This window comes from Lipotes vexillifer, unplaced genomic scaffold (assembly GCF_000442215.2).
Source record: "Lipotes vexillifer unplaced genomic scaffold, Lipotes_vexillifer_v1.1 scaffold349, whole genome shotgun sequence".
In the NCBI taxonomy this organism is placed as follows: Eukaryota; Metazoa; Chordata; class Mammalia; order Artiodactyla; family Lipotidae; genus Lipotes; species Lipotes vexillifer.
The window spans coordinates 106,473-130,619 of record NW_006790574.1 but is presented as its reverse complement, the minus strand read 5'-3'; the positions used below and the strand labels follow the sequence as shown (position 1 = coordinate 130,619).

General features: G+C 51.3%; 1 protein-coding gene across 2 annotated transcripts in view; it reads left to right on the top strand.

The window, feature by feature from the left end:
• The first annotated feature begins 20,770 nt into the window (after positions 1–20,770).
• Positions 20,771–24,147, top strand: part of TMEM106C (transmembrane protein 106C) — a 5,328-nt gene continuing 1,951 nt past the window's right edge. Inside the window, exons 1-6 of one of the 2 annotated variants that reach the window (XM_007463835.1) lie at positions 20,771–20,799; positions 21,348–21,562; positions 22,503–22,566; positions 23,062–23,221; positions 23,312–23,452; positions 23,895–23,944. In XM_007463835.1, coding sequence (XP_007463897.1) covers positions 21,376–21,562; positions 22,503–22,566; positions 23,062–23,221; positions 23,312–23,452; positions 23,895–23,944 — 602 coding nt within the window. In that variant the 5' untranslated portion in view covers positions 20,771–20,799; positions 21,348–21,375. Of the gene's footprint in view, positions 20,800–21,347; positions 21,563–22,502; positions 22,567–23,061; positions 23,222–23,311; positions 23,453–23,894; positions 23,945–24,147 lie in introns of those variants that run through there. The other variant, XM_007463836.1, reaches the window with a different exon arrangement.

The following is a 24,147-nucleotide window of genomic DNA, read 5'->3' as shown; positions in this document are numbered from 1 at the left end:
GGGCCTGCGCGTCCGGAGCCTGTGCTCCGCAATGGGAGAGGCCACAACAGTGAGAGGCCCACATAAGGCAAAAAAAAAAAAAAAATTTTTTATTTGCCAAACTTCAAATGCTCTCAGAAATAATTTATAGGCCAAAGAAAAATAATTACAGCTATGAAAATTATAACTAAATAATAAAAACAATACGCCTCAGAATTTGTGGATGCAGTGAAAACACTCTATTGGAAAATGTATAGTTTAAAATATATTGATAATAAAAAAAGACTGAATGTTAATCAGTTACATATTCAATTTAAAAAATCAAGAGAATATTCAAAGAAAGTAGAAACATAAAAATAAAAGCAAAATTAAGAAATCCAGAGACAAACAATAATGGACAAACTCAAAAGCTGGTTTCTGAGATTACTGAACTTCACAAACTTAAAGAAAATAGAATAGCAAGATTCATTTAGGAAGAAAAAGAAAAGAGGTGGCAGAAACAGCCTTAATGGCAACTAGAGGCAGTGTAGACATGACAAAAGCCTGAAAGAATAGCACGTCCTTAGGGGAGACAGCTCTCCCTCCCCTCTCCAGCTGGCTACGCAGTGCCCACGTCTTATTTATCTTTGTATCTTCAAAGGCTGGCAGCCTGGTACAAAATAGATATTCAGTGAGTTTGTTACATAAAATCAAATCCTCGTCTTGAGCAGGCAGTCCGTGGCCCCAATATTGGAGCAAACAGAGTCCATGGCCAGAGTTCTCAACAACTATCTGAGGTCACTATTTGTTCTTGCTGTTAAATAAAGCACCAAAGTTTAGAAACCCCATACTTAAAAAATAATAATAATCAGAGTAAATTAAAGTTACCTCATAATAGTATTCTTCTTCCTTACTTGGATGAGACTGGTCTGAATAAGAGTGAAAAGGGTAGAGTTATACCTGGGGCGGGGATGCGGGGGGTTCGTATTCATCACCCAGGGCACCTGGAGGAGATTTTGTCCCACACGTGGCCACCGACCAACAAGGCTGTCGAGGGCGGAAGCAGGTTGGAAACCCCTGGTTCATCATGACGTCTGTGTCAAAGCTTCTATGCGGTGAAGAAACCTGGACCTGCCAGGTTTTCACATCAGTCTATGAAATCAAAGGAGTTGGTCTCGGCTTTCACAAACACCCATGCGGGTCAGGAGTAAGATCAAGGATACCGCAAGGTTGGAACGTTTCTGGCTGAAAATGGGACACTGCAAGGCTGACAGATGCAGGACACCGATGTCTAGGATTTCAGAGGCAGTAGAGAGGCCTCCTGACCCCTTGCAAAGATGCCCTTTCCAGGCACTGAGGCCTGAACTGTTCCCCTGTGGTTCTAACCGCATCCTGGCTTTGTCCTCTAAGGAGAGGTCACCCTAAGTGTTATCAGCCGTTGCTAACCCCGAATTCGAGAATCAGATGCTTTCCCAACGTGAGGATTTGATGGGGTGGATTGGGTGGAGTGAGCTGAAGGCATGAGGACATGAGGGCACTGGCTGCCTGAGGGAGAAACAGGGAGTTAAAACTGCATAGTGCAGAGTTCTGCCTGGGCCAGCCCTGAGCTAAAGGGAGAGTTCACGAGAGGGGGCGTGGGGAGGAGGGGTGGAAGGGTGGAGGGGAGGAGGAATGTGTTCCGGATGCCCCAGCACAGCTGGAAGCCATGTGGCCTCTCTGGGTCATGGGCCAGGAGAACAAGCAGACCGGCAATCGGGGGGCAGAGGGAGAAACACAGAGCATCTGGCTCTGCAAATAACAGCTTTCAGGGAAAAGGCTTCACGTGAGCGCGCTGTGGAACCGATGCGAGGATGCAGGGATGCTGGCTGCTATCACTCCATCGGTCCACCCTCCATAACAGCAGCATTCGGGAGTCTTTGAAGGTAAAGCTGTGCCACCCCAAAACAATAATAACAGACATTTGTAAGGCACTTTATCAAAAATATGTTATCTCCTATGAGCCTCACAACAAACTCTGGGAGTATGTATTTAAGACTGTTTTTATTTTGCAAAAGAGGAAACTGAGGCTCAACAAAGATAAGAAACTAGGGACAGACCTGGGACTTTTCACGCCAGACCCAGGAAGTTTAATACCTTTGCTTCTCAACGTGTGGTCCTTGGACCAGCAGCATAGGCCTGCCCCGGGAGCTTATTAGAAATAAGAAATTTCAAACCCAGACTTAATGAATCAGAATCAGCATTTTAACAAGATCCTTACTTGATTCACATTTTAATACTCCCGTTAAAATTTGAGGCCTACTATGTCCACCATATCAGACCATTCTCATAAACACCTGATGACCCACATGAGTTAGATGTTCTTGGGGAGTCTCAGTATTTTAGAGCTGGAAGGGACTTATCAAAAGCACCTGCACCTACTCCATCATGGTACAGATGGTGACACTGACAAATTTTCAAAACAAGTCCCTAGCAAAACTAAGGTGAAAATGCAAATCTCTCTTTTGACTCAAAAGGCTTCTGTTATACCTGCCCTCTCCCTATTTCTTTAAGAACTTTCCTATTTGGCGCTTTGATTTGGGGTTCTGTTATAAAAGCAGGCTTTCTTTGCCAATTATGTGCAATTTAGGCTAACAGTAAATGTCATTTCATTTTCTGACACACATTAATAGAGAATGAAAACAATAACAAGAACAGAAGCAATCATGGCCTTTTCTTTGTTTAGCGTGTCCTACTTTTTCAGTGTTTTATACCCATGGTTCAGTCACATGCTAGGCAGCTGTAGAAATCCAGCCCTCTACGAAAGATTGGTTCTGGACCAATCTGGGACAATCATCGAGTTGGTTACAAATATAAATTAGATGTAATAAGGTGGAGAGATCTACTTAATAATCATGTGTGGAGAGATATCTATGTATCTATAAGGATACAGGCCACGCTAAAACTGTGTCTGTCCAGCACAAGTGCAGGGCTTTGGCAATTTTCTGGTTAATTTGCTAAGTCAAGAAGGCCAAACCAGATCATTCAGGCCAGTAGTAGCTTTTTGAACCTAAATATTCTGGTTTGGCTGTCTTCATTTATAAAGTTAACCTGATACTTGCCAAATCACTGCCTCATTCACGCTCTATCAGGGGGAAAGAAATTCTTATGTGAGTGTGAACACACACGTTTTAATATGTGCGTTTACATGGAACTCAACTTGGGTCATTTGTTCTTTGAGATATCAACTCAAACATTCACCCCACAGATGGTGGGAAATCCAGGGTCCCTCCCAATATCTCTAGGAATGTTTGGGATGGGAAGGCGGCTGGCCCAATGTCCCCCCACCCCACCCTGGCCACCCCAGGCACTTCTGGCTCTAAGTTCATGCTTCTGTGGGATTTTCTCTTTTATATCTTGCCTCCTGTGGACATTTCCACTCTCCACCTGCATGGATTCAAGCATCTAATTCAGTCCATTTTCCTTGATTTCTCCCAGACATCACTCGCCAAAGTCAGTGGATGCAGCCAACTTTCCCTGTGGATGTGGAAGGAACAGAGGGGCTGTTCTCTGCCACACAATAGAATATCTCCTAACGTTGATTACTAGAACTTTGTCCTTAAAGGTCTTCCAGCTGTTCCTTTCCCCCACATTCCTGTCATGGGGAATTGTTTTCTACTTGGGCTCAAGCCTCCTACCATGTTGTGGCTCCTTCCTCGTCCAAGTGCCTTCTAAGCTAAACAGCCCTCACGCACAAATTCCTGTGCTGATTATCTCTGTCTCAGTCCAAGCCTATCCCATTCGAGGACTGCCTTCCAGGACTCAAATGGCCCATCATGATGTTTGTTCAACAAAGGGCCCAAGGATGAATTCTCCCACAGGTGTCAGTGACCGTGGGCCCTTTCCCGACACACCAAAGCCTCCTGTTATAGGATAGATAGATGGATGGCCTCCAGGTGCTAGTGTATGTGTGTGAACGTACGTGCAAGCGTAGCTGAGAGAATGTGTATGTGCAAGTGTGCGTATGTGTGACTATGTGTGTGTTTGCACATGTGGGAAGCAGCCCTAGAAATCAGACCATATGTGACTAGGAAAATGTGTAAAGTGTGTCTCTAGACTCATTCATTAGGTGTTGGACCCGATGCTGGGAAATCCTACGTGTCGGTCCCGTGAGGACTCAAGGAGGGGATTCCCCACACCCAAGCTCCATCTCCTTGAAAAGTATTAATTAATTGGGAAGCAACACAGAGACACAAGGGAAAATAGATAGAGCCATGGGGAATTGGAAAGACAGAAAAAGAATTAGCTGAAACAAGGTCATCTTCGTTCTCAGAGACCTGGACTACATATAGTAACTTGCCACAGATGCCAGTGGGAGGGACAAAAATGGGAAGGAGTTTCTATTCCTTAGGCATGGAAGACCCTGGGAAGGATGAACAAGATAGGCTGTGCAGCCTTTCCTTCCCATGTATCTCTGATGCCACAGGAGCCTGGCCTTCCTGGAGGGAAGAGGAGGGCAAGGATGCCCTCTTGGAGCCCAACCTGATCTGAAAGGCTGTGAGATCTGGGGTTTCCAAGCAGAGGAATGTGAGCTTGCCTGTAGCCCCAGAGTTGGAAGGATCAGAGACCCTTGGGTGGGGGGGGGGGGTGAGGGTGGCACAAGCATTTCACCAGTCCCTTCTCCATTCTGCTTGTATTCCCCAGGCCTTGGAAGCCTCTGGGGGACTGAGGTCACTACACAATATGTTTAATGTCACTGGGAGAGGCTGGTGAGACCAGGACACCCCTGAACATGTGCTGATGCCCTGTTCCATCCTGCATCTAGGCAGGTCCCCTGGGCCTGGGTGTAAAGAGGCCGCTGGAAGTTTGTGCTCTGTTCCTTCTTGCAAGGAGCATTGTCCCGGGGAGACCTCCCCTCCCCTCCCCCAGCCCCACAGACTGAGCTGGCTCTGACAGCTAAGACCTGGGAGGGCTAGTGTGGACAGGACAGTGCAGAAAGCCTTTCTGAGGACATGACACTCAGGCCAACCTAAAGGTTGAGAATGGGGCCAGCTCCTGGGGGAGCGGCGAGCAGGTGGCGGGGGAGTGGATGTTCTCGGCCCTGAGGCAGGAAAAGAACTTTGACCATTAGGAACTAAAAGAGCCGAGTGCCCGGCCAGTAAGGAGGGCAGAAGATGAAGCTAGGGATATGGGAAAAGTCCAGAATCACTCAGGGCCTGTCTGAGGGGCCGCAGTAACGTTCTGAACACACGTACACACACACAAACACAGGCATGCCGGAAGGAAAGGCTGTGGGGAAAGTCTGCTGTGGTCTGAATGATGATTCTTAATGCTCCACGGAGATTGAAATGGAGGAACCTCAAGCTGGGAGCAGGGAGACCAGTCATGAGGCCACCATAGATTCCAGGTAAAGAGAGGAGGGTAATTTAGAAAAAGCTGAGGAGGTTGTGACAATTGACAGAAGTGGTGGGATTAGAAGTATGCTTTAGAGGCAGAGTTTGCTGGACCTGATGATGTAATGGATGTGGAATGTGAGGAGGAATCAAGGACCACAGTCTTCAGCAACTAGGAAGATGGAGGTGATATAGGCAAGCCTGGTGGGGCAGGTAGCAGTGAGAATCAAGAGTTCTTGTCGGGACAGGTTAATTTCAAAACGTCTGGAGACCTCAAGTAGAAACGCCACGTGGGACCTGCCTCTGAAAGTCGGACCTCAAAAAGGAGGAAGGGGCCAGTCAGAAATGTGGACTTGCCACTGTGTGTGTGGTGTCTACAGCCATGGAGGCATGGAGAGAAGAGCCCAAGACCAAGTCCAAGGGCACTGGCACTAGAATCTCTTTGAAGCCACCAGCGAGGCAGGAAGAAAACCAGGAGAGCGCCATGTGGGGAAGCCTGGAGAAGGGAGGGCTTCGGGGTGGGGTCAGCTGAGTGAAAGCTGCTGAGAGAGGGGACACCTGAGGCGAGAGTTTGGTGAAGGGGGTGGGAAGCAGCGAGTGTCATGCACCCCCTCCCCCTGCCCCTGGTGTGGGTGTGGTAGAGGGGTTTTTAGAAGACCCGTCCCTGTACGGATGCAAACATTCCAGGAGGAAGCCGGAGAGAGAAGGTGTGAAGGGGAAGGGGGTTGGTCCTCCCTCAGATGTCCCTGCCTCTTCCAATGGAGATGAGGAATCCCCTGTCCTTGGACCCGGGCTGGACCCCTCCCGGGGCTGGATGCAGAGGAAATGCCAGGGCCTGGGTGAAGGAAGCCAGGAGGGGAGGGCCTGCCTTGCTCTGGAAATAGAAAACCGATGCTGGTAACTGAGTAACTCCTGGAGATGGGGCAAAGGCCCTGGCAGAGTCTGAAAGAGCAAAAATAATCTGTGCCGCTTGGGCGGTGAGGCAGATCGGATGTGGGGGGCGGAGAGGCCTGGTCTGCGGTCCCTCATCCCCTGGCCGCCCTCCCTGGCCTGCAGGGGCGAGCGCCGCTCTTCTGTCTTGCTCGGGCCCGGCCAGGAGCGATGGTTCCCGGCAGACAGAGCATCCCCAGGTGAAGCCCACGCACCAGTGCCGAGGCCGGCGAGCTCAGTCCCCTCTTGCCTCACGCACAGCACCACCTGCTCTGGACCCCAGATGAGGACACCACCCAGACAGACAAGCAGGGCAGAGCCCCACCGAGCCTCAGCCAGGCAGATGTGGCCTGAGCAGCCCCAACTGCCTGTGGTCACGGAGTGGTGGAGTCCCACCCCACTTCAGGAAGCGGTCTTGACTGCCTCAGCCTCCCTCAGATCTCCCCGCCCGAGGTCCAAAAGCTTACGCGCACATTCCCCCCCCACCCCTACCACACAGCGCATTACAGGCTCCTCAGAGGGGATGCCGATCTAACAGCATCTATGAATTGACTGAGTGGTGGGCTGGTTTGGGGTCCCCCTCCCTTTTTGTTTCAGCACCGCTGTCCTCCCTCACCTTGGGGCAAAGGCGCCCCAGTCTCTCTTTGCTTCACCTCCTGCTTCCTAGGCTCACCTCTAAGATCACAGGAAGCAAGAGACACATCTTCTCATCCAGCAGATGGTGCCGGAAGATGCGGGTGAGGCCGTGGGGTTGAGGCCCTGCCCTGGGTCCAGCCCCACGCCTGCCCCTCCTCCCCACGGCATGCCATCGCTGAGGAAAGCAGGGTTTTGAGGGAAGGAAGGTGCCAGGCTCCAGAGTGGTGGTGGGGGGGGGGGGGGGTTGGGCCCCTCTCTCCCGAGGAGGAAAGGAAGGTGAGAATCACTGACCTGAGAAGTTTCCATGAACTCTGGCCATGTGGGAGAAGCGGGGGGAGAGGCCCAAAGCAGCTGGGCAAGGCGCAGGGGAGGGAAGTAACTCCCCTAGTGGTTTCCTTACCATAAACTTCTAACTGGATCCTGCGGTATAAACAGACACACTGCACCTGCCCGAGGAATGAGCACGGCTAGGGACCACGTACCACCAGGACATTAGAGAAGCAGAGGTGTTGGCAGCAAGGGACCCAGTACTTGGACCCCCGGGTGACCGGCCCTGGGCGAGGGGAGACAGTTTGCCCAGGAAGGACCCAGAGGCCGTGCCCATTCTCACTCCTCCTGCCTCCTGGCACAGAAGTGCCCTCTGTTTATAGACAAACTATGAGTGTGGGTAAGAGAGACAAGGGGCCGTGCTTGGTCCTTGGACGCACCAGGCTCTGAACCCACAGCTGCTGACTCAGCCACTTCCCGCTCCCCTCCCAACACCTCCCTCCCAAGCTGATGGGAACAAAGAGGCTGCAAGTTTCCAGTTGCAAAAGTCGGGAGGAGCGATCAAGAACGAAGATCAAGGCTTCGGATTTTCCATGACACTTGTGCAGGGGCGGGGGCACCGAGCCTGCCTGGCACAGCGCCCATCACCCGTGCCCTCTAGGAAGCAGGAAGCTGCCACCTGGGCCTGGGGCAGTGCCAGCCTCAACATCAGCACGGCGCCCTCTCCTGGGGCTGCCTTGGCAGGAGGCGAGCTCCCTGCCGTTGCAGTGTCCGTGCAGAGTCTCCTGAACTCTGGGTCCCCCGAGCCCAGTTCCTCCCAGCTCTCTGAGATCAGACAGTCTTGGAGGCCAGAAGCTCACCCAGCAGCCCCCCAAACCTGCAGCACTGGGCAGAGGTCAAGCGCCAGGAGAGAGAAGGGGAGGGGACAAAGGACAGAGGACAGGAGGTGTGGGCTTCAGGCGGGGGAGGCCGTTGAGGGGAATCCGTCTGCAGGAAATCAAAGGGCAGCTGGGCCTGGCCTCCCCCCACAGTGAGGCCCGTCTCGGTGTCCTCCACCCCCTGTTGTACCCGACTATCTCAGCTTCTGGGGGATCTGCGACACGGAGGGGTCCACCCAGTTAAAACACATGATGGTACATCTATTTAATGGAGTACCCTTCAGCTTTTTTAAAAAGTCAGGTACATCCATGCATCCTGACAGGAAGGATGACCAAAGTATAGTAAGTGGAAAAACAATAAGAACATTCGGATACAATTTTCTTAAAAATACTTAAGCCTCAAACCACTGCATTTGGATATGCATATCTAAATAACTACATATTCTAATGTGCTTAGAAAGAAGGATAATTGTGCTAACGTATGCCTGGGGTCATTTGGATTAGAATTAGAGTAAAAGGAGAGACTTTTGTATTAGAATTTTTTATACTAAGCATGTATAATTTTGAAATGCAAAGGAAAAAGATGAGGGTGGGGGAGATGATTCAGAGCAGTCCAAGTGTGTAGACAGAGCTGGGCACACACGCAGACATGCCGGGTGCAGGCACGCACACATACACACACACACACACACACACACACACACATACACACGTGCTCACACCAAGCACATCTGGCCCACCAAGGAGGGTACACCTGGTAAATATGGCAGAAACGTGGGCGCACACCTGGCTCAGGCACATCCCCACAGTGCAGGGTTCCCCTGGCATGTGCCTGGCAGGGCCCGAAGCTCCCTCTGGGCATCGATCCCATCCCAGATCAGCCCCCAGCTACTCTTGCTTCCCCAACTCACACAGCAGGACCCTGGGCAGTCAGGAGAGTCAACAAATGCAGGAGGGGAGCCTGTGGCCTGGCCATGAATATGGCCTCCCCCTTCTCTGGGGCACTGGGGCACCCATCTCCAAAACCGGGGTGGTTCCAGGGTTTCTTTTGGATTCTGGTTTGACTAAGAAACCACCTGGGCATCAGTCAGTCCAAATATGACCCTGGTTCTGCAGCTTGCTTGTTGGGTGACCTTGGGCTAGTTGTTAAAACCTTCTGAGCCTCAGTTTCCTCATCTGTAAAATGGGCATAATAAGGTTATTATGAAACTCAAAGGTGATAATATCTAAGAGACTAAATGCTTTGGAAGACAAACAACGAAATGACGATCACAGATGTCAGGATCCTGGTTCCCTCCAGGGCAGAGGGATAGGGCTGTGATCAGGGAAGGACACAGGGACCTCTGAGGTGCTGGCAGTATTCTAATTTTTGACCTGGGTTATGGAAACATGGATATTTTATTTAACATATGTATGTTATATTTTATAATAAGAAAAAATGCTTTGGAAAGTTTCATGTTCAGCATAAATGTAAAATAATATTAACAAGCATAAATTCCCATTCTCATACCCTCTGAGAAGCCTCCGGGACTCTGAATTTCTCCATGGTCAGGGTTAGCTGGGTGGCAAGGATCAGCTAATAAGCAGGGATTTCAGTTATAAATCTAGACCAGTGTTGTCTTCCTTGCTAGGGGAGGCCTCGAGGGCGGAGGTGCCTAAGGGGTGTGTATCCTATGGGGGAGGCCTTGAAGAAAGCGGTCAATTCTGCCCTCCCTCATGGCTCCTCCCTGCCACAGAGTGCTGAGAACCACAGGCACATCTGCCCACCCAGACTTCCTGGTTGGCATAATCCTTGCCCTTGCAAAGCTTCCTGAACCCCAGGCAACCTCCTTTCTGCACTGGCCACCACCCCATATTCCTCAACAGCACGGCCCCTTCCTTGGTCCTCAGGCCCAGCACTTTACTGCTCCACTGGCGCCTTACCTTGTGCCCAGAAGGTCTGCCCCCAACTTCTCAGCTTTTCCCGGCCCCAGTGCTGGCTCCCCTAGATGGGATGCACCCAAAGCATCCTGGGGCTCCAGAGCCCAGTCCGCACAATGGCATCCCCCCCATACTGGCTCTGACTCCAGTGGAGGGAGCCCTCAGGAGAACTGGCATGGAGGACAGGCGCCCCTCCCAGGCCAGAGACCCATGCTGGGCCCCAGCACCCAACAGCCTTCAGGGCTGAGCCCACCCTGCCATCAGAGGCCACAGGAATTTCCATGGCGGGGAAATTCACTCTCTACCCCCGCATCTGATTTGCTCCCTGTCTCTTTCTGACTCGGCTTCTGTTCAACTCTGTGATTTAGCCTGTCTCCCATCCCTGCTTTTCTATGGGCCCCTGTCTCCACAATCCTCGCCAGCCAGCAAAGGGGCAGCAGGAACCTTCCATCTGCGTGTGGGGCAGCCCGTGGGTTTCTGGTCCTGGCCATCAGCCCGAGCTGCTGCCTGCTCCTCTCCCACCTGGGAAGTAACAGAGATGAAGACTTCAGAAAAGAACCTGAGGGCCTCAGTGGCAGAGCCGAACTGAAAGGGAAGAGGAAGCTGATGAAACTGGGGTGCAGGAAGATGGAACTTCTGTTGTTATAGGGGAAATGAAGAGCAACGGGGTGGATGGTGTCATTATGGGCTACCTACCTAGAGGGCAAGGGACAGGTTCAACAGGGTCTGGTTGAAAATCCACTTGCTCAGTGAACCAACTAGTAAAAGTAAACCGAGAACAAAGTCTCCGTCAGTCTCCTACCATTTTCCCATGTGCAAAGAGCTTTCCCTTCCTCTTGTTGCTGAAATTTGGCCTCTGTACACAGGTACCAGATCAAATCTCAGAGACAGAGCTTTCGGTAAAGTGGGGGCGGGGCGCGGCGGGGCGGGGGACAGGCTGCCTGAGGTCTTGCGCAATAAGAGCTAAGAAGGGAGTTGAGTTCCGGAGTAACACAGAGTCTCAAGTGACGTAATCTGGGATAGGTTCTGATATTAAGTTTTTTTCAGGATCTAACCTCAAGCCTGCCTGCTGCAGAGCTAGCTCTTTCTCATCTGTTTTTTCCCGCATCCTCAGAATCCGTGCCGGGCGTACAGTGAAGGCAAGTACAAGAGGTGCTTGTGAGGGGTAGGGAGCCCTTCTTCTCAGCCTGTGAAGCCACCAGGGTGTCCCCTCCCCATCTCCGACCACCTGATAGCTCCCCAGTCCTGGGCACAACCCAGAGACCAAGCTGGAGGAAGCGGCCACTCCAAGCCATTTAGACAATCTTCCTTTCACGAGCTTATTTATTATTCTTTTCCTACCTCTCCACCCCTTCCCCACCAGCTGTTTAAAATATTTTTCAAACAGAAAAATCCAACCACAGCTGGAAACCAACCCTAAAGTTAGTCCAGAACGTGGGAGCTGCCAGGGAAAATTGCCACAGCTCAGGCGGGGCAGTGAGAGGGAAGGCCTCAGCCACGGAGGCAGTCCTGCTCTGCAGGGGCCTGGGTGGGACAGCAGACGGGGAGAGGGCCCTCGGGTCCCATCACCATTCCACACATGGTCAGTGAGGACCCACAGTGGCCAGGCCCTCTGCTGGGATCCTGGGGGGACACAAATTAGCTTAAGTAATGAGACCTCTCCCCAAGGAGTTGCAGGCTCCATGAGGAGGTAAGGAGCAGATGCAAACACTTCACTGACAACAAGAGCATACACTTAGAGAATGTTTCCTACGTTCAAGGTCCTGGCCTCAACACTTCGCATGTATGACTCAATTAAAGTCCTATCAGCCCTGTACGGAAGGTACTTTTGTTCTCTCCATCTAGAACAAAGGAGGAAACTGAGGCACACAGAAATTAAGAAACTCTCATATTAAAAAAAAAAAAAAAAGCGTGGTCCAGTGGTTAAAACTCTGTGCTCCCAATGCAGGGGGTCTAGGTTCAATCCCTGGTCAGGTAACTAGATCCCTCAGGTCGCAACTAAAGATCCTGCATGCTGCAACTAAAGTTCCCATGTGCCAAAACTAAAGATTCTGTATATTGCAGTGAAGATCCCGTGTGCTGCAACTAAGATCCAGCCCAGCCAAACAGATAAATAAATATTGAAAAAAAGAAAAAGAAACTCTCACCCCACCATACAACCGGTAAAGGCTAGAATCAGAATCTAGGCCCAGGGAGTCCAGAATCCATGCATTCAGCTCTGTAATCTGCTGCCTCTGTACCATAGTGCAAGAGGCAAAGCAAAAACCCCATGAGAGCGTATAAAGAAGTTAACATGAAAATTCAGAGATGGCCCCTGGCAGAGGGTCAGAATCAAGGAGGGCTTCATGGAGGAGGTAACACAAGCACTACTGCTCGAAGGATAGTGAGGATTTCGAGCCTATGCTCAGTGGCAGGGACAGAAGGTATAGAGCCGAGAAAGCTGAGGCAGGAGCAGAGACAAAAACAAGACCCAAGAGGCCCAGCTCCCAACATATGGCCCCCACCACTCAAGAGGCTGGCTTCACCCTTGCCCAGTGCCCAGAGGGAAGAATGCACAGCTGAGCCCAGGCCTGGCCATTGTGGACCATGATCCAGATTCACCCTCCGTCTCTGCAGCATCCTGGGTTGCTTTCTCACCTCCCTCTGACACCTCCCATGCAACCCTCTCACTATTCCTGTTTGTATTGGTCCCCCGGCACACCCGTTCACAGGAGCGGGTGAGAGGCAAAAGCCACAACACTCTAAACACTCTTTATAATACAAATGTTTGGCGGCATCTAATTTAGATCAAAATCACCAAGCTGTCTCGGTTGGGATGAATGACCCAGGAGGTAGTCACACAGCCATGTGGCCCCAAGAACCCAAGAGGTAGGGTGGTGGGTCAGTGGACTGGGCCCTTATTCTCTCTGCTCTGCTTCCACTTGTCTCTGTGACCTCTTCCAGTCACTGGGCCTCCCTGAGCCTCATTTCTCCCTCCGGATCTGTTTGGTGTGTTCCCTTTCAGGTCTGAAGTTCCCGTGAGCACAGAGGACTCAGCCCTCTCCATACCTGGGTGGGTGTCTGGGTGGGTGCTCAAGGCTCATCCAAAGACGGTGGCATTGGGCAGTCTCCTGTGGCCCTTCCATGCAAGCTTCTAAGGGCTTGTTGATAGAGACTCATCATCACGATAACAGCTGATAATAGCTGCCCTTTATTGAATGCTGATAGCCTGAAAGGCATTATTCTAAGAGACTCTCGTGGATTACCTCGTTTCATCATTTTAACAATGCTACATATGATGAAGCTGAGGCCCAGAAAGGGTTAAGGGTGGTACCCAAGGTCACACTCGGGTGCAGGGCTTCCATGGGGAGGGAGGGGGCACCTGGAGGGCAGGGACTATGCCCTGCTCAGCACTGTCTCCCAACCCCGATTCCCTGGAAGATTGGCCTTGAATGGCATGGGGTTGGGTAAGAAGACAAAGCTGTGAGCTCTAAAGAGCTGCTTACTGTCCAGGAATTTGTGCAAACTACCCCCGCCCCCCGCAGGTCCATGATGTGAAGGGCTCTGAGCCCTTTCCTGTCTCTGGACCAACTCAGCTCCAGCCATAGCCTCCAGCTGCAAGCACCCACCTGCCCCAAGGTGGTCCTTGCCTGGGTGCATCCAGATCCCAGAATGGGGAGCTGGCTCCTTCCGGTGCCAGCAGGCAGGGTAGGCCAGGCCAGTGCCGGGTCCGCTGCTGCAGTAAACCAGCTTTGGGTGGGCTCCTTCCCTAGGATCCTGGCTGCCTCCAGAACCCTTCTGTGGAGAACAACCGCAAACCTCTGCGGATGTTAGGGCTGAGTCTCAAGGAGGAGAGAACCAACAGTCTGAGGGCCCCGGCTCCCGGGCCTCTCGCGCCCCCTGGCGGAAGGAACTGAGCAGTGCCAGGCCTGCACTGCGTTCTGAGTCCAACCTTCCCTCCTCTTTCTCGCCTCCATTCATTCACCCTTGACTGCACGTCCGCTGGGTGCCAGGCACCTGCCACGAGATGGGGACACAGACCGTGTCCTGTGACTGTGTCCCTGCCCCGAGGTGCTTGCCATTCATTCACTCAACTCACCCACTCATTCGATAAATATTCATGGAGCTCCTACTCTCTACCAGGCTCTCCTCTAGGCTCCAGAGACACCAACCCTGCCCACACGGAGTTTACAGTCTAACAGGGCGTTCAGCCTGGGTAACAGAATTATAATATAACGGAGAAAGCACAGGTGCTAGAGAGGAGTCCAGCAGAGGAGACAGCGATGTGAGGACAGTGGTGCTGACACCAAGCAGCGTGTGTGTAGGCGCAGCAGGGGACGGGTGTGCAGAGGAGATTTCAGGGTGACCGCTGGGCTGTGTTTGGATGGTTGCGTAGGATCTCTCTGGGAATAGGAAACGGGGTGTGGAGTGAGGTGGGGCAGGGAGGAAAGAAGATCCTGCACGAAAAGGACAGAACGAGCAGACACATGAAGTCCCAGTGTGTTTAGGGAGCTACAAATAGTCTTCTGTGGTCGGAGTGTGTGGTTAGTGGGAAGAGGGCGGCAGGAGAGTGGAAAGGGCCTTGCAGGCTGTGGAAGGGGTTTGGGTCTTTTCCTGCAGCCTGTGAGGAGCCACAGAACATTTTAAGAGACAGGATGATACCACCACGTTGGCATTTCAGAAAAGGACCCCTAGACCAATGGAATGTGGAGGAAGGGCTAGAAGAACAAGCCGTCGAGGCTGGTGTGGTGCTTGTACCCCAGCTGAGTGACATGCAGCAAGCCGCTTCACCTCTCTGAGCCGCAGACTCCTCATCTGTCAAAGGGGGTGATGACGCCCAGTCTGCAGAGCTGTTGAGAGGGCCAGATGAGATACTGTGTGGGACGTGCCTACTCCAGTGCTTGGCACATAATAGACACTCAGTAAATTATCATTTTTGGAAGTCAGAGAGCTTACTATGCAGCCTATTACAATTGCCTAGGCAAAGGATGTAGAGGGCCTGAATCCGATCACAGACTATGGATGGGTAGGGAGGGAAGACACCAGGAGCTATTTCAGAGAGTTGCCTTTCAGGATGGGGATGGGTATGGATTTTGCTTCTCTAAACACCTCTTGGAGGTTACCTCTGACTCCTGTCCTCAGGCTGTCTCTGGGGGTCCATTATTCCTATCACCCCCTGAGTCCTCAGTGCCTGCTTTGCACAGGATGCTTTCTTGCTCAGGGCTGGCCCCTCCTCTGGGCAGAGGTTCCGCTGGCTGAGGCCCTAGGCAAGTGCCCAGCACAGCAGCAGACACGGACAGGTGTTGAATGGCAGTTTCTGATGATAATCAGATGTGCAGCTGCTCAGCCACCAGGTTTGTCCCTGAAGCTAGCACAGGGGTGAGAAACGCAGTGCTGGGGGAGGTCAACCAGGAAGACTAGCTCACTGCTGCCAGTGATGATGATACAATGATGATGACTGGTCTCATCACTATAGAGTTACAATCCAGCAATCCGGGCTTCCCTGGTGGCGCAGTGGTTGAGAGTCCGCCTGCCGTGTTCAAAGATTTAAATGAAAATATGGATAAAGTGGGGTAACAAGTAAAGAAACACAATAAAAAATGGGAATTTTATGAAAGAGCATAAAAAGACCAAAGAGGAAACCTAGAATTAAAAAAAAAAAAATCTGAAGTAAAAATTTCACTGGATGATCTTAATTCAGCAAAGGGAAGTATCAGTGAATTTGAATACAGGAAAACAGAAATTAGCTAAGCTGAAACACAGACAGGAAGAGGTTGAAAAAATTGATAGAGTCTCAGTGTAGAAGTTAAATGCATCCCCGCAATAGGAAAAAAAAAAAAAAAAAAAAAAAAAATCCAGCAATCCAGCAAGTCTACCTCTGGCCTCCCTGCTCAGGCAGGCTTCCCAAATTCTCCAGCCCAGGCAGCCTTCCTCCCACACCTGCCCCGAGGGTGCCAGCTCCTAACATAATTCCCATTCAGGAGGTGGTCCAGAACTTCTTGGGTGGAGGGAGATGCTTAGGGGTGCCAATTCCTGGAGGGGAGGGAGGGCCATTCAGTTTACATTATGTGTGTATAGCACATATGCCGATGTGACTTAGAGTGTGTTCATCTCAGGTCACTGTCAGGGGAGGGACTTTTGGCAGTTATAAGGATCAAGGCCCCCGCAGCCATCACATAGACCCTGGGGAGAGTTGTTATTAGTGTTCAGGGGTCAGGAATTAGTCTCCCCCATCTGCCAAGTCCCCCTACAAGAGAATCTGGTTCAGGTGTTCCTTTTAAGATGTCATTTTGATTTGTTTTGTTTTCCCTGTATTCCTGTCCCCCTGTTCCAAGGAGATAACAGCCCTTTGGGTCGCTTTGATTTATGTGGGGTAGAAATTTTCTTACAGGGTTGCTTTAAGACTACCTCTTAAACTGTCTTCTATCAATGGCTCAGCTCATTAGAGAGATGCTACTGAGATGCCGTTGAGGAGAGAAAGGAAAGTATGGGGACGGCAGGGAGAGATGGAGCCTGCACCAGGCAGGGAAGGGACTTCCCTCGGGTGAGCCCACTGGGGGGGCCAGGAGGCTCTGAGACCCCTGCCCTGGCTGGGTCTGGCCTGTGCACTGGGCGTGCAGGATCCTGGGCACCAGCTCTGGCAGCCTCAGCAAAGATTCCCAGGCCCCAAGAAAGCAGTACCATCCCCCAGATCAGAGGCCCATGGGGTGTTGAACGAGAAGAGAGCGTGACACGGTGGGCTGAGCGAGAGAGGCCCTTCCGCCCCTGCTTCCTGGGTTCCTGAGACATCCTGGGGAAGGGAAGGCAGCCTCAGGGACCAAGACCAAATCCCCTGCCAGCCAGTCAGGATGGGGCTCTGAGTCGGATTTAGGTTGGTTTCCATTTTTTTTCTACTAGGACATCTTTTGTCCACCTGGGTTTGTGGAAGAAGGTACATACCTTCCATGCAGCCGGCACTCAGAACACTTTATTGGCTCTTCCAGGGAGCACCCCTGAGCCAGGTGAGCATGAGTCCCACAATCAGCCTCCTCTATGCCCCACGGGAAAGGAGCTGAGGAAGACCTTGGCCTGGAGGACCATCATGGTTGATTGCAGCTTCAGTAAAGGGCTAAGACCTTCAGTGGCTTGAGATGGATTGTCAGTTCCTTGCACACACAAGCCCCTGCATCCCAAGGGGTCTCTCCATCAAGGTGACCTCTCTGGGCAGAGCTCCTGCCTTCAGATGCTATGGGCCCAGGACACAGTGCAAACCCCCAACCTAGACCACTTCCGTGTATAAGCACCCTCTGTGCCACTTCTGTTCCTAGAACAGGCCTGTAAACTTGCTTTCTGTAGCCAATCTTCCTGGGAAATAGCACGGTAAAGTAAAAAGAGACAGCACTTGGGAGCAGAAAAGCCATGACCCGGTCCTGACCTTACCACTGTAGCTGGGGCAATCAGCTTCCCCGATTGTGTCTCAGGGTAAAATGGAAGTAATAGCTCCTTCACATAGATGGAAGCACAAGTGGCAAAATGCTCCATTGCTGGAAGATGTTCTTAAATGCAAGGGACCGTCTTCTTCCCCTTCTCCCTCTAGACCTTCCTTTAGAGAACTGGACCTGGAACTTTGGAGGGTGGGATCGATTTCTCTCTTTATCTGAGCAACACATCCACCAGAGCTTTGAACGCTGAGATCTCTGATGTGAGTTCGGATAAACACAGAATCCCTTAAATAAAAAGGGTTGTGTGCCCCTGAAATCTGCCTGTGGCCACGGTGGCTGCAGCAATGGGCTACGACCTGGCTCTGCCCCTCACTGCCCACGCTCTAACTGGTCCCCTGATCTCTTTGGAAAGTATACTGAACAAGGAAATAGAGGATTTGGTTCTGGTCTGGATTTTTTCACTAACTGGGTGTCATTTAACCTCAAGCAAGTTTTCTCCACTGTGGATTTAGTAAAGGGGGCAGAATGAAAACCATGAAGAACACTTCCAACTCTAAGCCCTCGGTTTCCCCATGTGCAGGGCCTATCAGGACCACGGCCCCTCAATACCTTGTCTCCCCTCAGCCTGTGGGGCTGGGAGTACATAACGCACGTGGAGAAATCGAGGAGGCTGGGAGGGCAGGGATCCCCAGTTTGTCCCACTCCACCCCGCCCCCCGCCCCCGCAGAGAGCCCCCCCTGAGCTCATGTCTGCAGTAACCTCACTGCTCATAACTGGGTTGCTGAGACAACCTTGGAAGCCAGGCACAAGTGAGAAGTGATGTGTGCCTCCTCGGAATGGGCTGCCCAATTAAAACGGCCTCCTGGATGGCCATGGTGGATGCTGGGACTACTCCCACAGGCAGTGCGGGCCAGCTTCCAGGTGGAGTCAGTCTGCAAGTGTTTATTGAGGGCCTACTATGCCTCAGGCTTCAAGCTGGGTGCTTCAGGAACAAGGAGGAGCCACACTGGAGGGTACAGTCTATTTGTCCCAGACAGTGGACAGAAAGCCTCAAGGGTTCTGCTGGTTACGCCCCCGACCCCCTTTACAGTCCCCAGCAACATGAGCCCCACTTTTCCTCAGCACAGGCCCAAGCCCTTAGCCTGTTTCCCTTCCTTTATGACGCATCCACAGCCCTCAATCTTCCCCTGGCCTTCTCTTCCTCTTAAGCTGGTATGAATCAGGCTGCTGCCTCCTCACCTTCCCTGTTCCTGGGACAGCCTGGACCACCCTCTGCAGTGTTCATCCATAGTGTGGACATTAGGCTCACTGCCTCTTGCCCTTGGCAGTGTTCCAGCAGAGGCCACAAAGTGAGGCAATCCCCATGTGATTAAAGGATGGGCTCATTCCCCAGATCCCCCAGGTGAATTCCCTGTGAGAAGTGGGTCCTCAGACAAGAAAGCCGAACTTGGAAGACAGGCCTCAGACAGGCAAGAGGCCTCCCTCTCTCTAAAGGCATGTGCCCTAAGGGCAGATGTTAGAAGAGGATAGAAACTTAAGTGTGGCCTACATGGTGTTTGGGTAAACCAATCAGACTGCCTGTGTTAAAATCCAGGCTTCCCCCTTAACTAGCTCTGTGTCTGCATCCTTTAGGATTGCATCCCACTATGAGAAAGGCACACACACACACACACACACACAACACAATTTGTCGGGGTGGGGTTGATTATTTTTCTCATGCGATGAGAAGTCAGAAGAAAGGTAGTCCAGAGCCTGAGTGTGGCTCCAAATGTCATCGGGCACCCAGCCTCTTTTAATCCCTCTATCCAGCCTTCCTTAACATGCACTTCTTGCCTCATGGGCACAAGATAGCTACCCCATCTCCAACATCAAGTCTAAATTCCAAACAGGAAGAGGAAGATCAAATCACAGGTTGAGTCTCCATCACGCTTAAGGAGCTTTCCTGGAAGTCCCACACACCTCATTGGCTCAAACTGTGTCATATGGTAAGTAGGCAGGGAAATGTATTTTTCATTGAGCAAATCGCTGCCTCCAACAAAATCAGATTTGTATAAACAAGGAATATAAACTGGTATAGAGCTTGCAAGGAGAGAGGTGAAGATCGATTTCAGGAAGGGGAAGGTACGGGCCGTAGGTGGAAAAAGAGGAGCAATGGTTTCTTGTTGCTTCTGCCAAATATTCTTTTCTTGACCAAACTTTAGTCAGATTCCTGAACCTTCTCCTAGGCCCATCTGTGCACTTACTGTATAATCCAGTTTTTGCATGAACCCTGCTAAGTCAGCTTAGCAAGAACCCCTCTCAAAACCTTATCACCTTCCATATCTGATTGGATTCCTCATCCTCCATCATCCCCCAGGTAATGTCTCATCACCATGGTGTGTCTTCAGCAATAATCCTGTTAGGTCAGTTTAGCCAGAATTCCCCTTACCGCTGATGTTTTCTCTTAGTAATTTTCCATCCACTGACCGGCACCCTGTTCCTTGACTCTAAATTCCCAGTTACCCTGCTGATTCAGACTTGAACCCAATCTCTCTCCCCCACTGGAAGACCCCATTGGTGCAGCTGTCCCTCCACACCCATCACCATTGCCCACCTTGAACAAAGTCTGCCTTACTGTCTCCAACCAGTGTCATTCAATAATTTTTTCTTTACCATTTCTTATTCTAAAGACTCAGTGGGCTGACTGGGATCAGCAGTTGCGCAGGTGGCTAGACAGCAGCGGGGCACCAGCCTTCCTCACGGGAGAAGGAGGAGGAAGAAGTGGAGATGGCAGAGAACTCAAAGGTCGCCAGCCTCCCTCCACGTTGCAGCGCATGCCCCCCATTCACCCAGTTCCGAATCTCTCCTCTCCCCAGCATCGTCTTTATAACTTCACCTGCTTAAAGTCTGCCCTCGCTTGCTTCCTTCTGCTGCAGACGAAGCTCAACCAGGCAGTCCCTACAAAGAAACCCGCCCTTTAAAAAGTGTCCTCTAACCCCTTATGTGCATGCCTTGTGTGTGTGTGTGTGTGTGTGTGTGTGTGTGTGTGTGTGTGTGTCTAGGGCTGGGGAAGGGGACGCCCTAAAGCAGGATGAGGGCAGGTTCTGTGTCTGATGCACTTTTTACCCTCGGCGTCTCCACACAACCCCTATGCTCAGAGAATAGCTGAGAATGGCTTTGGCTGCCGGCTCTTTCCGCCTTCCTCTTCCTCTGGAAACTTGAGCCTTTCCCAGCGTTTCTGGGGGACTCAATCATCTCCACTGCACCAGCCTCAAGCCCCGAGAAGCGCTGCTCCAACCCGAACCGCCCCCACCCCCGCCCCAGCTCTCTGCCGCCCTCTCCCGGAGCCGTCAGCAGGGCCGCGAAGAGCGCACGCGCGCGCTCACGCCGGCGTCCCCGGGCCGGCTTGCCATTCTGCGCGTGCGCATCGAGTGCGGGCAGTTCCGAAGACCCAAGAGGCAGGTAAACCCGCTGAAGCGGGCAGGTGGCTGGCGGTCCGGCCCGTGAAGGAGCTGCCGGGAGCTCGTGCCCTGCAGGTCTGGAGCCTTCGGCATTTGCTCCCTCCTGGGCGACTCCGGTGGGCTCGGAGCGGGCTTTTTGCCAAGGGGCGTGACCTGAGCCCGCCTCCTGGGTCTGGGAGTGGAGGGGGATGGGGAATCTTTGAGGCCTGTTATTAATTTGGTGCCTGTTGATTGTTGGGGAGGTTTTCTCAAGGAGGGCACAGAGTTTGCAAATAGCGGACAGGAAGGGGTGAGGCTGGACCACGTGGGAGCTGGGGTGACCTGAGCCGTGAGGCTGTGAGAAGCTGGCGCCCCGTTTCTCCGGCTGTGTGTGTCAGGAGTCGGAGCGGGGTTAGGGAGCACTGCTACAAAATGAGGAGCCTGCTAGAAATTGTGCAGGTGTTTGGGATCACATTCAGGACGGCAATTTGGTCATTTTTGTGTTCTCACTTTTCTCACAGAAAGATGCACGGCCACCAACACGCACTCACTTGCCTCTTTGCATCCTAGGACATGACACAAGTGGCACATCCTGGCCATGGGGTCCCAGCAGTCCGCTTATGCTCACCCCGCTTCTTGCAAGCGGAAGAAGGCAGATGACAGGGAGGATTTGCTGGCTGAACGGGAGCAGGAAGAAGCCATTGCTCAGTTCCCATATGTGGAGTTCACAGGGCGAGATAGCATCACCTGTCTCACGTGCCAGGGGACAGGCTACATTCCAACAGGTGAGAGTCTTTGGTGATCATGGGAAGGATGATTCCCCACAGAGAATTCCAGGATACCCAGAGGGCTTCTCCAGTCTCCCAGGCAGAACTTTTCTCCTAGGCGGCAGTACCACAGTCATAGGCCATGCCCTGTACAGGAGCCAGCCGAGCTGACTTGATAAACTTGGGCAGGTTCCACAACTTCTCTAGGTTTCCCAGTATTTGAAAGCCTTGCTTTTCTTCACTTCCACTCTTTTGTTCGTTGTTTCCTTGGTTTGGAACATTTGGCTTGCTCTAGATTGTGGGATTTGTTGACAGGCACATTTCTTTATTGCTCTCACTCATAAGGCCTGGCATGGCTTTGTGGGGGAGGAGCAGACACCATCTTGGAAACTTCTGTTCAAGGAAGCAGGTAGTGAATCATTAACAACCTAAGATCTGAAAAATAAATCAAGTGGAGGGAGAAAAACATGCACAGGAGTGGAGCCTGGATTGGGTACAGAATCATCTATCACTAAGTTGGCTCTCAAAAAGTCTTAACAGTGTAGATGGAGGGTCACAGAGGTTTAGAGCTGGTAAGAACCTTAGAAACCATTTACTCCAAAGCCTTCATATTACAGATGAGGACACAGTGGCCTAGAGAGGTAATGACTTCCCCAAGGCTATGCAATAGCTGAAAGCCATGCAGCAGCTCAGGGCCATGCAGTAAAGCCAGAACAAGATCCTAGATTTCTCAACTTCCACGTCACTGCCCTGAGAGCACTGATACATATTTTGTCATTTGTAGCGCTCTCTACATATTTACTTGTTTCTTGTTCATTAGACCCCAAATATAAAACTGGTATCTTAGAAACGTCTAATTCCAGACAATATATTTGTGACAGGCTACTGTGTATGTGATGGAAAGTACTGCAACACATGGGGTTCATTTTACCGAAATTGTTATTTGTTTCTTTTCTAGAGCAAGTAAATGAGTTGGTGGCTTTGATCCCACACAGTGATCAGAGATTGCGTCCTCAGAGAACGTGAGTCACCTGCGTCTCCTGTTAATGCCTACGGTTGTCCCTAGTCCCTTTTTCTGTGTATGAATGCCAGTTAACTTCTTGAAAACGTTATCTGTTCTTGTAACTTCCCCACTTGCTTTAACACTGTTTCCTCAAGCAAGATGTCTCTGCCCCCATCACAGTCTGGGGAAGGGAACTTGAAGCTAGAAATGTTTTGAGAACAGAGGGCCAAATGAAGGAACTTGAATCAGTAGGAATCGGAGGAGAGGGTGTCCTGGGAGGTGAGGAGATGTTTCTGTCCACACAGTTCCTCTCTTCAGCTTCTCTTCCCAGACGGCAGACAGCATTCAGATGGGTTTGTGAACCCGCTCCACTTACTCTTTCCTGGTTCGTGATTCCTTGCTCTTTTCACTTTCTTGTCCCTCCCCGCCTCATTCGTGGTTTTGCATTTAATCTTGACTGATTGGACCTTGATATCTGACTGCCTGGGTTGGTCATGTGCTTTGTCGTTTGCAGTAAGCAGTATGTCCTCCTGTCTGTTCTGCTCTGTCTCCTGGCATCTGGTTTGGTGGTTTTCTTCCTGTTTCCACATTCGGTCCTCGTGGATGATGACGGCATCAAAGTGGTGAAAGTCACGTTTAATGAGCAGGACTCCCTTGTAATCCTCGCCATCACGGTAAGATGAGGGCCTCCCTTCCTGGGTTGTGCACCTGTGAGTCTTGTACCCAGGACACTTACACGTGTTTCCTCTCTTGCTCTGATGCAGGCCACCCTGAAAATCAGGAACTCCAACTTCTACTCTGTGGCGGTGACCAGCCTGTCCAGCCAGGTTCAGTACATGAACACCGTGGTCGGGTCATATGTGACAACTAACGTCTCCCTCATTCCACCTCGGAGCGAGCATCTGGTATGCCATCCTTTTAGGATCCTGGCCCCGTGGGCCTGAGAGGAGAGCAGGCGCTGTGGAATGCTGTCACCTCATTACTTTCCTCTTCCTCGCCTCATTTCCGCTTGTAGCAACTGGTTGATGAGGAAGACCTGATGAGCTCTGTAATTATGAAAAATTAGGGGAAAAAATCAGGTAGCATTTAAGTGTTACAGGAACAAAAGAATTTGTCGGAGAAAGCAATTTGCCAGCAATCGAGAAGAGGCCATGTGGTCCATTGGCCTCTCAACAGGGAATAGGTTGGAAGATTTGTTAGAGGCTCATCGTCTGGATCAGGGACAGTCTTGGGGAAATATTTTGTATGTGATAGAAGAATGCTCTCAGGTCCTTGTGTTGCGGATAATCGTACTGTTCTTTGTCAAGCCTCCTTAGCCACAGACTGACTCTGGTGTCTTATTTTCAGGTGAATTTTACCGTGAAGGCTGAAATGGGAGGACCATTTTCCTATGTGTAGTAAGGACAGTGTTCTCTACATGTGTGCTTTTTACTGGATGAAAGGGATTCAGAGTTGAGCTCAATTGTTGGGGGCCGGTCCTGCCTTAAGTTCCAGCCTTGGGTCTGTGGGTTCCCTAGTTTTGGCCATCTTGGGGTTTATTGGAGGATGTTGGTTTTCTTTTTTTTTTTTTTTTGCGGTACGCCGGGCCCTCCCTGGTGGG